This window comes from Cyanistes caeruleus, chromosome 7 (genome assembly GCF_971803275.1).
Source record: "Cyanistes caeruleus chromosome 7, bCyaCae1.hap1.1, whole genome shotgun sequence".
Classification (NCBI taxonomy): domain Eukaryota; kingdom Metazoa; phylum Chordata; class Aves; order Passeriformes; family Paridae; genus Cyanistes; species Cyanistes caeruleus.
This window is the reverse complement of record NC_141707.1, coordinates 39,925,000-39,939,571: the sequence shown is the minus strand read 5'-3', so window position 1 is coordinate 39,939,571 and position 14,572 is coordinate 39,925,000. Positions and strand designations below refer to the sequence as shown.

Sequence of the window (14,572 nt, the reverse complement as noted above, 5' to 3'; positions counted from 1 at the left end):
TTGTCCTTCCAGAACTTCATAAAAATAAAAGGTGATTAATATCCAAGTTAAGATTTCTATCCTGTTGAATCCCATGGGAACTTAGCTATTAAATCCAGGAAACACATCTCAGATTACACCGTCACCTTTTAGTCCAAAATTCAAAGTTATACAGAAAATCACTTTTATTTCCTCTCACCTTTTCCCCAATCCTTGCTTTTCAGCTGGCCTACAGGAAGAATTATGAAGACACCAAGAAAAATGTCCATATTCCAACAGACATGATGAACCATGTCCTGGCCAAGAAGTGCCAGTACATCCTCAGTGATCTGGAATACCGCACGTACTTCCACCAGTGGAGCTGTTCACCTGAAGAAAACGATGTTATTCATGCCAGGAAAGCCCAGGAGATTCTGAGTGATGTATGTTTATTATTTATTTAGAGCCATGCAATAGGCTGGGTTGGGAGGTCATCCAGTCCATCTCCTGGCCCTGCACAGGACACCCCAAAAATCCCATCAGGAGCCTGAGAGCATTGTCCAAACCCTTCTAAACTTATGTGAACTTATTGAACCTATTTGTTTGACATCATAGCAGCCTTTTTTTCATTATTTTTTCCCCATGTATCTTCCCTACTACTTAAATACGAAATTAATAACCATGGTTTTAAGTTCTTAGTACCAATCACTGCAATGATCCTTCTCTGTTGTAATTGGGAATACTGGAATAAGAAGGGGGGCCAGGACAGCATCCAGAATCCTTCTGGATCCAGTGGGTCTGGAAAAGATTTCCCCTTGTTTGTTGGGGTTGTATCAGCCCACGGCTGAGAGAACAGTGCTTGTATTCTGCAGTCAGTGGTGTCTCAGCTTGGGCCAACCAACCTTCCCAATAAATCTGAGGGTGTGTTAATTGTGTGGCTTAGTAGGATGCACAATTCCTTGTTTTAATTGGCAGAAGGAAAATTTCTTCCTAACCTAATATTCTGTTCACTTCCATGCAGTCTGTGTATAAAGATGACTTAAACTGGCTGAAGGGACTTGGATGTTACGTCTGGGATACTCCACAGATCCTACAGGCTAAGAAATCCTATGACCTGCAGAGCCAGGTAAGTTTTCCTTAAATAAGTAAACATTTATGTGTTTCTTTCTTTCATGTATGATTCATTGGGGCTGACATGTCCTAGTCCAGAGCAGAATGAAGTAATTCCTGTTACATCAGAAATATTTTGTTTAAACTGTGAAAATACAGTCTTGAAGTTGCTTCTGTAGACACATCACTTGTGTTATTTGAGGAGGAGAAAGTAAAGACAGCTGTGGTTTTTTAATTCCATTATTCCTTAGTTCATACTGGCTGTATATTAAGTATTTCTATTTTATGACCTGTTGCTTTCAGAGTTGATTTTAACTGAGCTGTAATCTTTTATTTCAGCTGTCCAGATATGATTTTAAAGGAAGCTGGCAGGGGATTTCCAGGTCATTTTCAGCACTAATGGTTATTTTGTTGGTTTTGTGTCCTTAGATAAAATACACCTCTGCAGGGAAAGAGAACTTCCAGAACTTCAGTGTGGTTACAGACACTCCTGTCTATGTGACTGCTCTGCAAAGTGCTGCCAACGCCAGTGAGGTGAATCCCCACATTTTCTGCTCAGGACTGTCCTTCTGAGCATTGAAACAATCCACTAAACCCAGCTTTCATCTTCCAGGTGAAATACAAGGAGGAATTCCAAAAAACTAAGGACAAGTACACAACTGTGGCTGACACAGTGGATTCAGAAAGAGTTCAGAGTTTGAAACACCTCTATAGTGATGTAAGTGTTTATACACAATTGTTTTTCTCTTAAGGAGCTTTAAGGTGGGATTTTTGTTTTCTTTTGTTTGTTCACTCTGTTTGAAGATAAACATCCAAACCAGGAGCTTCTCAAAGCTGGTGCTCTGTACTACCTGAGCTTCAGGGAGGTGTTGTATTTCAGGCAAGGGCCATATTTTCCAACTGTAATGCCAGTCTTGGCAAAACACCTGGATTAATAAACAGATTCCCTGAATAAAATTGCACCTGAACAAAATTAAAACCTCATATGAGAACAGGCATGAATAGAAGGGATTTCTATCAACCTTTACATGCACTTGATATCAAGTACCACTTAATATCTTCTTTACAATACTTTGTGGTGTCTAAATAAAAGCAAAAGGGATTTTGATTTCTATTGGGTGTTGGTAATTATTTACAAGAATTGATTTTCCACTCACAAGAACTTTCTATTTCCCCACAGAATCTCTACAAGAAGGCCTGGGATAAAGTGAAGGCCACCAGCTATGCACTGCCCCCAGATGCTGTAGCCTTGGCACGTGCCAAAGAACTGAAGCACAATGCAAGCATTGTAAGTGAATTTATTTCTTTATTTTTTTTTTATCAGATTATCTTTTTTAACAACTAAATCCTTCTTGCCATGCATCTAGTATAGATATTTATATTTTTTAAACTTTAATTTGCCTTCCCTTTTTAATTGAGATCTAATATGTATCTGTAGATAATGTTTTTTCTCTGATAGTCATTTGGGTAACAGTCTTTTGTGGCTTCTTGCCATGGAAAAAAAAAAGAAGTCAATTTCTATAGTAATCCAAACTGAAAATGTTAGACTTTTTCTAGTCTAAGTTTCATGAGCATTCAGGTCAGAAAAACACCAAAAATCTTTAAATGATGCTCAGTAAAACAGAAAACATCTTATGCTTTACTGAAGCTGGAATTAAGAGACCACTCCACAGATCCCTTTAAATGAAACAGCTGGAACAATAAATAAGTGCCTTATTCTACATCTATTGATTTTTAAAATCCTCTCATCAGCTGTTGTTTTACAACCTGATTATTATTATTATGATGTGCTTTCTTTGCCATTTGAGACAAAAAAAAAAGGTAAAATCCTGCTTTAAAGCCTTTTCTCTACTTGTTGGAATCATCTTTTTGCTTAACGATGATGAATTTTGTTCCAAAACCACAGCTGACTCATTGGAGTCAGTTAATTGTTGCATTTCCTTGCTTGTGCTCAGGTCAAATACCGTGAGGAATATGACAAGTTCAAAGCCCTGTACACCCTCCCCAGAGGTGTTGAGGATGATCCCAATACGGAGAGGTGCCTCAGGGTTGGGAAGCTCAACATCGATGTAAGTGCTGGTTCTGGATGTCTGTTTTCCTGATAAAGCCATACCTACCTCAAAAGCAGCCACTCAAAGAATCCACGTGCCTTGATCCAGACATCCCATTCCCAACTGCATTTGGCAGTGTGCAGTATTTCCTAAATTCCATAATACAACCATAAATTTCAGTTTTAACTCAATTCTTGCATTATCTGCATGGCCAAACTTTTAGTGTAATATGGGCAAAATCCTCATCTGCCTCCTTTTAGCTCATCAGCGTGATGAAAATCGAACAAATCACATTTTACCTCCCTTGCTGAGGTCCTGCAAATTATTTTTAGAGCAGGCCAGATGTCCCTTTTAGTCACGGCCAAAGCGATCGCTCTCGCACTGACATCCCATGAAAACAGCAACGATTTCCTCCAAATTTAGCAACAATTTGTGCTGCAGCTTTATGAAAGCGTTGCTTTAACTCCACAGCGTCTGTACAGAGAGACCTATGAGAAGACCAAAGCCAAGGTGCACATTGTCCCAGACATGGTGGACATCATCTCAGCCAAGGATGCCCAGAAGAAGATCAGCGAGGTCGATTATCGCACGCGGCTCCACGAGTGGATCTGCCTGCCCGACCTGCAGGTCAACACCCACGTGAGAAGAGTCACCGACCAAGTCAGTGATGTGAGTCCCCAAATCACTTGTTCCTGGCTCACTTTGGAGAACATTCCTTTGTTTGTGCTCTGTTGGAGGAAATGATTAAGAAAAATGTCTCTAGAGCACTCTGAAGTTGCCACTTGGCTTCATTTGTGTGACATTTGGCAATAAATGGGTCACTGAGATGGGGTTTAGCTGAATAGAATCAGAAAATCCCAGAATGGTTTGGGTTGAAAGGGACCTTAAAGCGCATCCAGTTCCACTCCCTCCCATGGGACACCTTCCACTATCCCAGGCTGCTCCAACCTGGCCTTGAACATTTCCAGGGATGGCGAGTCCACAACCTCTGTGCAACAACTTCAATGATTTCAGTATTGATAGTGCAGGCATTTGGGTCATAATTCTAATCATTAATTACTGTTCTACCCTGTCTGTAAATTGTCCTTTATTTGGTTGCATGAGGTGTGGAAAGTTTGGAAATCTGTGCAAATCCTGGTTGGGCGAAGCTTGTCTTGAGCAGGTCAGCCCAGGAGTAGGATCTGGCAGTAAATCAGTGTCCAGTAGGATGTGCAGGTAGTTTTTTTTTTAAAAAAGATAATTAGATTTTAAATTTATTGCCCAAAGTGAAGCAAATTGAATAAAAAATATTTAAATTCCAGAAGGAATTGTTTTTATTTTCCTCAAAACAAACAAACAAACAAAAAAAAAACAACCCCCAAACCAAACCAAAAAAAACAAACCCTGAAAACAAAAAAATCAAAGTTGTAGAAACCTTCCTTGCCATCATTTGTCAGTTGTGTTTTGAAATGATTTAGAAATGAGGGATTAGATCCTGGTGGAATTCTTACAGGTTCCTTCTCTGCTCCCTTAGGTGATCTACAAGGATGATCTGAACTGGCTGAAAGGCATTGGCTGCTTTGTCTGGGACACTCCCGAAATCCTCCATGCCAAGCAAGCCTATGACCTCCGCAGTGATGTGAGTGGGTAACTCTGGGTTTGCCTCTTAGTCTTCTTTTTCACTCCACTGTAGCTTTATTCCCCTCCAGGTGTAGTCTGGAAAATGTTATTTATCCTTCTTGATTGAAGGATTCATTAAATAACAAGCCATAGTTGCAATTTGCTTTCTGTTTCAACGCTGGTTTCACTAATAAAATAGCTCAGTAATGAAATAAATAGTAAGTATAGTAAGTGTGATAATACAATAAATTAACAATTACTAGCATTAGTAATCAGAACTCTTGCATTCTCTCTGCAGATTAAGTACAAATCTAAGGCAGAAAAAATGAAGAAGGACTTCACTGTGGTCACAGACACTCCTGTCTATGTCCAGAATGTGCTCAGTGCCTTGAATTTAAGTGAAGTAAGTGTTTCTCTCACCTTGCAGCCAATATTCCAAATGCTGTTAGCTCACCAGCTTTAGAAATGGGACTTTTAATACGTATTTAATAATTTAATTTTATTCATTGTTGGTTATCTACACCTCATTGTGGACACAATCACTAAATTCATTAATTGCCTGAAGCCAAAAAAACTTTAATCCATTTTTTTAGGAGCTGTTCCCATTGTATGCAAACAAAATACACTGTGAGAGAATGTGACAATTATGACTTTTTCTCTTTCCCAGGCTGTCTATCGTGGTGATTACAGGCGGAATGTCCAAGGCAAGATGATCCCTACTGATAAAACAGTGGATTTGGAGCGGGCGTATAATGCCAACAAAATACAGAGTGAGGTAAGTACAAAACTGTGGGCTCCACAGAGTTTGTGACCCTGGAAAACCAAATTGTCTGGTTTTAGCTTTTCAGCTGAAGCTGCATGTCACTGCTTTGGAATGAAAGTGGGAAAATATCCTCATTTGAGCTATAAAAATTCATTTTAATGCATTTTTTCCCCCAGACATGGGGGAAATATTTTGCCAGTTGTTTGAGAGATTCCCAAGACTGAGGGATGTTCCCCTCAAATGTTGCTGACAGTTGCACAAAGTGTTTCTCTCTCCTCTTGCAGAATTTGTATCGCTGGGCTGGTGTGAATGCTCTGCCCACCGGGTACAGCCTTCCCACGGACACTCCGAACTTCCAGCACGCCAAACACGTCCAGCACATTGGCAGTGATGTGAGTCAGGGACTAAATCCTTCTGCACCACGGGAATGATCAGCAGCCCCACACAAGGGACTCTCAGCTTGGCCCTTTCCTGCCCAAACACAAATTTCCTCAGCATTATGCAAATATTTTATTAGATGCAAGAAAAACTAATTTTGTTGTTAATTTTGGGCCGTGTGATAAGGGGTGAAATAATTATGATGTGTATTTGACTCTGATAAAGCTACATCTCACTGGTTTATCTCTAAAAATCTGTCTCTTCATACAGCAGAAATTGCTGTCAGAGCTGCAGTGTAGCCAGGATCGTAATCAAATTTAATTTCTGTGTGCTTTTGTACTTCTTATAGCTGAAATATAAAGAAGCCTATGAACACATGAAAGCCAAGGGCTACACTCTGGGGCCTAAAGATGTTGGCTTTGAAAATGTGAGGAAAGTCAATCAAGTCATTAACGAGGTACAGTAAATACATGTGTTTGCTTTCAGTTGTATTTGCAGTGCCCAAAATATGCATAATGAGAGTACATTGACTGGCAAGCTGTAGGATCCCTCTTCTTTCAGGCTTTTCAGAATAAAAGTTTATTTAGAGAAGTATCCATGAAGAACAGTGAGGGATCGTGGATCCAGGCTGAAACTGTTACTGTGTATATTTATATTTATATTTATATTTATATTTATATTTATATTTATATTTATATTTATATTTATATTTATATTTATATTTATATTTATATTTATATTTATATTTATATTTATATTTATATTTATATTTATATTTATACTTATACTTATACTTATACTTATATTTATACTTATACTTATATTTATACTTATACTTATACTTATACTTATACTTATACTTATACTTATATTTATATTCTTACTTACATATCTCTATCTATATTTTATATATATAAACATACATGTAATATATATACAATATTTTTATATATTTCTATTTTTATTTTTATATATAAAATGTATTTATATAATTAATTTATATATTTATATTTACTTATTTTATTTACTGTTTATATTACATTATATTTATAATCTAATATTTTATAATATAAAATTTCAGCCTAATTTTATTAGCTGTGATTAAAGTTGAATAGAAATCTTTGTATAAAACTGGGGCACAATAGTTTTAGGTTTTATATTTATTTATTTTATATTTATTTACTCACTTCTTTGGTCATTGGCTTTAAGAGCATGAAAATGCTCTTAAATTAAATTAAATTAAATATGTGTATTTACATGTTTTTAGGATTAGAGTGTGAGATTTCCAGAATTTATTGAAAACTTAATGGAAAATCTTTGCCTGGGTAGAAAATATTAATTTGTGCAGGAAGTGTTTACACTGTGCTGAACTTCTTTGCCATTTTAAGCTGTGTTAAAATGCAGAATATTGTCTCTTGTCACAGAGGCTGTACAGGGCAACATACCACAAGAACAAGGACAAGATTCACACCACCCCTGACACGCCCGAGATCCGCCAAGTCAGAGCCACCCAGGAGGCTGTCAGCGATGTAGGTGCTCTCCTAACAGCACAACTGTAGAAAATGAGATTATTCCCTGAGCAAACACGTGAAAAGCTGGTTTTTCCCTTGCTTTTCAGCTGATCTACAAGTCGGATTTCTTCAAGATGCAGGGCCACCTGATCTCCCTGCCCTACACCCCTCACGTGCTGCACTGTCGCTACGTTGGGGACATCACCAGTGACGTAAGCTGCTCCTCACACACCTGCTGGGAGCTCCAAAACCTCTCTGCTGGCAGTGGGATTGGGGTTCTCTCACTTCCTTTCTATTCCCTAACCAAAAAGATGCTTTCTCAAAGGACAGATGATTGAAATTATCCCGAAAGTCGACTGTTGGTTTTGATTTCTCTCGTAGAATAAATACAAAGAGGACCTGAGGTGGTTGAAGGGCCTGGGTTGTTTCCTGTATGACACGCCTGACATGGTCCGTGCCCGCGAGCTCCGCAAGCTCTGGGTAAGACTTTTCCTCTGGGAATTGGGCATGACAGCCATGGATTTATTTCTGTGCATGCAGGAAAGTGAGCAAAAAACGAGATAATTTCGTGCTGTGCAGCCAGTTCTTTATTTCAAAGCGCTGTTGGGTTGCAGTGTAAAATTTCCTTTATTCATACTGCTTTTCCTTTCCAGTCTAATTACATCTACACAAGTACTGCCAAGAAAATGTGGCCTAAAGTCCAGGTGGTGTTGGATACTCCTGGATACAGAGCAGTGCAGGAACTGAAAACCCATCTGAGTGAGGTAAATTCTGTTATTTCTGCACAATTTTGTAGCTGTAATAACCCCTCCCTGTGTTTTTTACTGGAATAGATGAGATGTTAGAATTGCAAAGCTGTGATTGTGCAGCTTCTAAATAATAGCAGAAGAAATAATTCCTGGGCCTGTCTTTTTTCCAGCTGGTTTACAGAGCTGCAGGCAACGAGCTGAAGACAAAATACACTTCTGTCCTTGATACACCTGACTTCATAAGAGCCAAGACAGGACAAAAAATACAGAGCCAGGTGAAAAAACTGTGCTGATATAAAAATCAATCAGGGGATCCTTCTTAATGTATTGTTGAAGTACAGCAAAAGCTTTCCATCTCAAAGCAGTGTAGAATTCCCTAGAAATTGGTGGTTATGTTCCTACAGCTGCTTTTCAGAGACATAAAGGAGGATTTACTAGAAGTGTAGGTTTTTTGATTATTTTCTTCTTGATGCAGTACTTGTACGTGGAACTTGCCACAAAGGAGAGACCCCACCATCATGCTGATGGTCAGACTCAAGCCTTTACACACGCCAGGAATGTCAAGGACATGATCAGTGAGGTAAAATTTTGTTTTCTAACTTGGTGCCACTCTGCTGAACTCTTTAAAAGTTTTACTTTTCGTTTTAGTGGTGATTTCAAGGCTCAAATATGTTTAGCCTTGTTTTTTTTCCTCTCTCTTGTGCTTAAGTTCTACATTTCCTTTGTTAGTTCTGGTAAAAGAAAACATTCTGAAAACACATTTTAGGATTTTATAAGACAAGCTTTTTGTTTTGAGGATTAGCAAATGCCTCTAAAATTGCAGTGATGACTCTTCCCTTTTGCTGTCTCTCTTAGAAAAAGTACAAAACCCAGTATGAGAAGATGAAGGACAAGTACACCCCTGTCCCTGACACCCCAGTGCTGATCAGAGCCAAGAGAGCCTACCTGAATGCCAGTGATGTGAGTACTCCAGGAACAGCCCACTCCTGCTTTTCCTTGGATTCTCTATGGAAAAAACCATGAAAAGGATCAGTAGGAAGCAAACATGCAAAGCATAGAATATCTCAGTGTCCCCCATCAGTAAATCCCCTTATTTTCATGTCCATTTCCATTTGAAATTAGGAACATTAAGTTTTGATTTGATTCCACTGCAATGGCTTTTTTCTTTTCCAATTATTATAATTCATTTTTATTTCCCGTTGCACTGAAGTGTGGCACACATTATTTTAAATCTGCTTTAATTAAATAATTTAAAATAATTTAAATTTAGAATTTATTTAAAATAATTTGCTTACACATCAAATCTCCAAATAGAGCAGACTGGAGTGAAGTGATTGAAGTGATCCTGCTGGGGCCAGGATAGAATAACTTTTATCAGCTATTTCATCTCAGTTTTGTGTTAGAAATAAACTGCCCTGTCACTGGGAATGTGTTCATTTTTCAATTCAGAAGTAGAATAGAGAGAAAAAATTATCTGAGCTGCTGCACAGGAGGTTGTTAAGGTGAAATTGATTTTTTCAACCCTGGAATAGTTATTTGTGATTTAAGGCAATTTTAAAATGCTCGTTTGTGAGAGCTTTTCCATGTATTTCACAACCAGCAGGATGTGAAAGGAGATGTGCAGGGCTGGTGCTTTGTTCTAGGGTTTATTTAGTCTTACTGCTCTAAGAGTGATTTTTAAGTACTGCCAGGAGCATCCCAGCTCTTCTGCACACGGGAATTCCTCCTCTGAGAAAGTCTTCCTCCCCAGATTGGGATGATCTTCCTGATTTCTTCTACAGGAGGACAGGGAAGAAGGGATAAGTAGATTTTTATGCCAGAAGTGGCACCTGTGCTGTACTAGAGAACCACTCCTGTGATGTTTTGTTCAGGGATGTTTTTCCCTCAGTCTGAAAGCCAATTGGGTGAAATTCTCTGTCATTTTCACCACAAGTCTCAGTGAAATTACAGCTGATTGTAGGCAATTGCAGCCTCCTAAAATTGCTCAGGGCTTACATTGTGATGTCAGACAGAAACATATCCCTGGATATCCTTCCTGAGAAGTGAAAAATGTAACTGAAACAATTCCTGGTACATTAATTCCTTCTTTTGTGGTTTTTTCCACTTCCCAGCTGCGCTACAAAGAAACCTTTGAGAACACCAAGGGCAGATACCACACGGTGAAGGATGCTCTGGACATTGTGTACCACAGGAAGGTCACTGATGACATCAGCAGTGTATGTACATCTTCCTCATTCCTAATTAGTGTTTGACATTTAATAACCTTAAACAGGCCATTTAGCCTTTTGTTCCATTTCAATATGTCAACTAATTAGGAAAATATCAGCATTATTAGTGTTGATTTCTTTCTTTGGAATATTGATTGCTGTTGATGTTACAAGTTAATCTCATTTCCACTCTTTTAGTTCTGATGTTTCAGGGGAGGAAAAAAAAGGGAATTTTGTGTGGACTGGAGTGTTCTCTTCAGTTGTTTTACTTAATTCTTCAATTTTCTCTGTAGGTCAAATATAAGGAAAATTACATGAGCCAGTTGGGAATCTGGAGATCCATCCCAGACCGCCCCGAGCACTTCCACCACCGCCTGGTGACGGATGCCATCAGCGATGTGAGTCCAAACAGCTCCTGCATGGCACAGGCTGAAAGTTAAAAGTGCTTTCCAAAATGAACCCAATCCTACTTTCTCAACAAAGGGAAAGCAGCTGAAATTTTTCAGTGAGTTACAATTTGCCCTGGCAGATCTGGGAACTGACAGAATCTGATGGCTAAAATTGCATCCCCTTGCCAAATTAACAGACAATTTTAATTCATTTCAGATTTAATTAACTCTGGAATTGTACATTTATGTGCATACACAATAACTCCTGAACTGTACAAGATTATTTTTAATTCACACAGGAACTCCAACAGCTCTTGAGAGATTATATGAGTGAATAAAACTCATCACAAAAATAGGAGAAACTTATTTTCTAATGGATGTAACTCTCTTTGCCACACCTTGTGCTGAGGTTCATTTCAGCACTGATTATCTGCTTGAAACTGAGTCTTTTTTACTTCTTTTCTTCAGGTTAAATACAAGGAAGACCTGGAATGGCTCAAAGGCACTGGCTGCTATGTGTGGGATACTCCAAGTTTTGTCCTGGCAGAGAAGAATAAAGTGCTCTACAGTGGGGTGAGTGAAACACACTGAATTGTTGTTGAATGTTTTTGGACATTTTGCTGTCAGTTTACAACATTTTGTTGTTGGTGGAAAAGTTCAACTCACAAATGCAATAATTCCACCATTTTTTTTTTTTTTTTTTGCCACAAGTTCTCTTCAAAATCAAGTTTTCATTGCCTTACCCTTCCTGGGACTAACACGGGCTGGGTTTTGTGTGTTTGCTTTTCTTTGGCTCCAGTGTAAGTACAAGGAGGATTTTGAGAAGACCAAGTCCAAGTTCAAGTACGTGGCTGACTCTCCAATCAATGAACATTTTAAATATGCCACTCAGCTGATGGATGGGGTAAGTAAAGATTTCTGTAGCCTCAGGCTTAAGTAGCTGGTCTGTGAATAAATACAGAGTTGAAGGTTGTCCTTCCTTACAGTCAGGCTTAAAGATGCTTTAAGACCAGCCTAGTCATGAAAGACAAGGTTGTTGTTTTTCTGAATATTAGGACAGAGCCCAGAAAGTGAAATCCCCACCCCTGTTCATTAATTTTTCATGGCAAAGGAACTTTTCTTTTGCTGACTTAAGTAATACTGCTGCTACAGTAACCCTGAGTGCTGGTTTCTATCTCAAATAGTGTCTGGAGAGAATTCCAATTTCTTTCCTAAAACACTGATAAAATCTTTATTGGTGTCAGGAAGACAAAGTTACGTCTGAAGTTGCCACAGCTCAATTTAATTTCAGTGTTTTTGCCTGGAATTTTTCCACTCTACAACTCAACTGCTTCTTATTTTCCTCCTGCAGTGCTGAAGGAACAATTTACACAACCTAATAAGTAATGAACACCCCTGGGTTTAAAATTCAAATCACTCCTGGAGTTTGTAGGATTAGTGCTCTACACCCCAGGACAAATTCCATGGAAAACATCACATTCAGGGTGATTGCCATCAGCTTAGAACATCAAAATCTGATGCTTTCCATTAAAAAAAGCAGTTATTTAGGTTTATATCTTAAGATTTCATACTTCTTCACCATCCATTGTGTTATATCATTACCTGGCAGTAAGTTTATTACTGTCCTACCTGTTCTAGGTAAGAAAAGCCGTTTCACAACAAATTCCAGAATTTTTATGAAGATTGTTCAGCCTTATTATTGTTCATAGAACAAACAAGGAAAAAATGAATATCAGAAACATAAATGGGTAAAATTTTAGCAGTGGGAGATCCATATATTGAAATGAACTTGCCTAAATAGTTTCTGTTATGTAAGTGATGTTTTTTCAGTAACAACTCATTGTGTTCTCTTTGGACTCAACTCAGGAATCAACAACACAGAGTTGCTTCTGCAGTTACATTTCATGAAGAAAATAAGTCACAAAATTGCTTATTGAAGGGATGGAATAGAGACATCCTTAAACCTGTAGGCCTTCCAGAGGCAATTTAGAAATGCAGTTACCATTTGGAAACATTCTTCCTTTTTATTTTATTTTTATTTATTTGTTTTGGTTTGGTTTTTTGTTTCAATCGGTTTCTTTGTTTGGTTTTTTTGGGGGGGGATGTTTGGGGTTTTTTTGCTTTTGTTTTTTGTTAATTTGTTTTTGTTGGGGTTTTTTGTTTGGTTTGGGTTTTTGGTTGGGTTTTTTTTTGTGTTTTTGGGGTTTTTTTGGTGGTTTTTTTTTTTTTTTTGTTTGCTTGTTTGCTTTGGTTTTATTTTAAATTATTTTACTCTTTTGGACATGACCTTCAACCCCAACCTTTAAAGACCTTAAACCAATGATCTCTCTGTACCTTAACTCTCTCTTGTTACACTGTACTGTGCTACTCTGAGCAGAAATTATATAAAGCAGCCTATGAGAAGCTCAAAGATAGGTACAGCGTTATTGTGGATGATCCCAGGAATCTGCTGGCCAAGTGGGGCAGCACTCTGAGCAGTCAGGTACTGTGGGGGCACCTGGAGCACTCCCAGCAGTGCCACAGCCCTGTGATATCGTCGTGTTTCTTCACTTGGTCACTCCATCTCCATCCTGCCACCCAAAAAGGAGCCACTTTTTGTGTGAGCTGCCATCTGTCCATCTGTCCTGTATGTACTTCCATTACTGTGCATCAATGGACATCAGGAATCCCATCCCTCTGGAAGCTGCTGGAGGGGTTTTAAAAAGTGCAGCCTCCAGCATTTATTTTTTATTACCTCTCTTTTCAGATCTTCTTATTAATTTCTAGATAAAGCTACAGTGACATATTTCCTCAATCTCTAATTTACTCTCATTTCCCCCCCCCCCAAATTCATAATTTCCTTAATGTGAGTGCAGGGAAATTTGTTAATATTTCCTCCTGGCAGTGTTAAATATTCAGATGTGAATTGTATGCACATGTGGATGAATACATACAGCACCTTGCCTAAATCTCTCCACTCTCCAAGTGCCTGGGATCTAGAGCTGTGTCATTGTTCATGTTGTTCATGAGTCTCTCTTGTCCTTGGTTGCCATTTGCATGGACAGAAAAGCTATAAATCCTTTGCCAAGATGCTCCTGCAGCACGGATGCAATGAAATTCTGAGGCCAGATATGCTGACAGCACTCTACAACACATACCTGTGGAGCCAGGTAACTGCAGAGCTGCTGCTCTAGGACACCTTGGGTACCCACTGTAGCTGCTTGGACTTGGCATATTCACTGCTCCCTCTATTCCCATGGATTTTATACCCCAAAGCTTCCTCAACGTGCTTTGTGCTGCTGTGGTTAAATAAAACAGAATATCTCAAACCATATTTGCTGTCATTTGGACATTGCTCAGCTCAGGCTGAGCTTGTCCCCATTTTCTCCTTCCATTATAAACAATTGGTATGGATTTCATGTATTTATATAAAAAACCAATTGTCCATACATTTCAGATATTGGATGTTAGCTCTTCCTGGTATTTCCCTAGCCCAGCTCTCATTCTGACACCATTTCTTGGCCTGGCCACCTTTGATTGATAACCCCAGTTCCTTAATTCAGGAAGAACAGGAAGGATTTGCCAGGGAGATTGCAACATTTCTCTCCCACTGTGCCCAGAATGGTGTCAGACACAGAACAGTTATTTCTGCCCTGGAATCACAGCTGCTGGCAGTCAGCTCACCCTTTGCAGGGGGACAAATCATTCCTGATTGTGAATTGGAATATAAATGGTAGACTGGAAATGCAGCAGTGGAAAACAGTTCTGTCTGAGGGAATTGTAATTCTTTGTTATTGCCTGTGCCAGTAGTGATGTTCTTCAGTAATAAATTACTGAAAGCCTTTCAGACATTTTCGTTCCATTTTTCTGTGGGTTTC

The 14,572-nt window shown here is 38.7% G+C and overlaps 1 protein-coding gene across 29 annotated transcripts in view; it reads left to right on the top strand.

Annotated features, from left to right (window-relative positions):
* Positions 1 to 14,572, top strand: part of NEB (nebulin) — a 96,448-nt gene that overhangs the window by 51,584 nt on the left and 30,292 nt on the right. For 28 of the 29 annotated variants that reach the window (XM_086897958.1, XM_086897980.1, XM_086897979.1 and 25 more), the window contains exons 86-109: positions 204 to 401; positions 980 to 1,084; positions 1,498 to 1,602; positions 1,682 to 1,786; positions 2,249 to 2,356; positions 3,024 to 3,137; positions 3,591 to 3,788; positions 4,633 to 4,737; positions 5,017 to 5,121; positions 5,386 to 5,493; positions 5,766 to 5,873; positions 6,209 to 6,316; positions 7,284 to 7,388; positions 7,478 to 7,582; positions 7,752 to 7,850; positions 8,024 to 8,134; positions 8,290 to 8,394; positions 8,595 to 8,699; positions 8,975 to 9,079; positions 10,231 to 10,335; positions 10,620 to 10,724; positions 11,184 to 11,288; positions 11,515 to 11,619; positions 13,760 to 13,864. In XM_086897958.1, the coding sequence (XP_086754084.1) occupies positions 204 to 401; positions 980 to 1,084; positions 1,498 to 1,602; positions 1,682 to 1,786; positions 2,249 to 2,356; positions 3,024 to 3,137; positions 3,591 to 3,788; positions 4,633 to 4,737; positions 5,017 to 5,121; positions 5,386 to 5,493; positions 5,766 to 5,873; positions 6,209 to 6,316; positions 7,284 to 7,388; positions 7,478 to 7,582; positions 7,752 to 7,850; positions 8,024 to 8,134; positions 8,290 to 8,394; positions 8,595 to 8,699; positions 8,975 to 9,079; positions 10,231 to 10,335; positions 10,620 to 10,724; positions 11,184 to 11,288; positions 11,515 to 11,619; positions 13,760 to 13,864 (2,727 nt within the window). Of the gene's footprint in view, positions 1 to 203; positions 402 to 979; positions 1,085 to 1,497; positions 1,603 to 1,681; positions 1,787 to 2,248; positions 2,357 to 3,023; positions 3,138 to 3,590; positions 3,789 to 4,632; positions 4,738 to 5,016; positions 5,122 to 5,385; positions 5,494 to 5,765; positions 5,874 to 6,208; positions 6,317 to 7,283; positions 7,389 to 7,477; positions 7,583 to 7,751; positions 7,851 to 8,023; positions 8,135 to 8,289; positions 8,395 to 8,594; positions 8,700 to 8,974; positions 9,080 to 10,230; positions 10,336 to 10,619; positions 10,725 to 11,183; positions 11,289 to 11,514; positions 11,620 to 13,092; positions 13,198 to 13,759; positions 13,865 to 14,572 lie in introns of all 29 variants that reach the window. The other variant, XM_086897952.1, reaches the window with a different exon arrangement.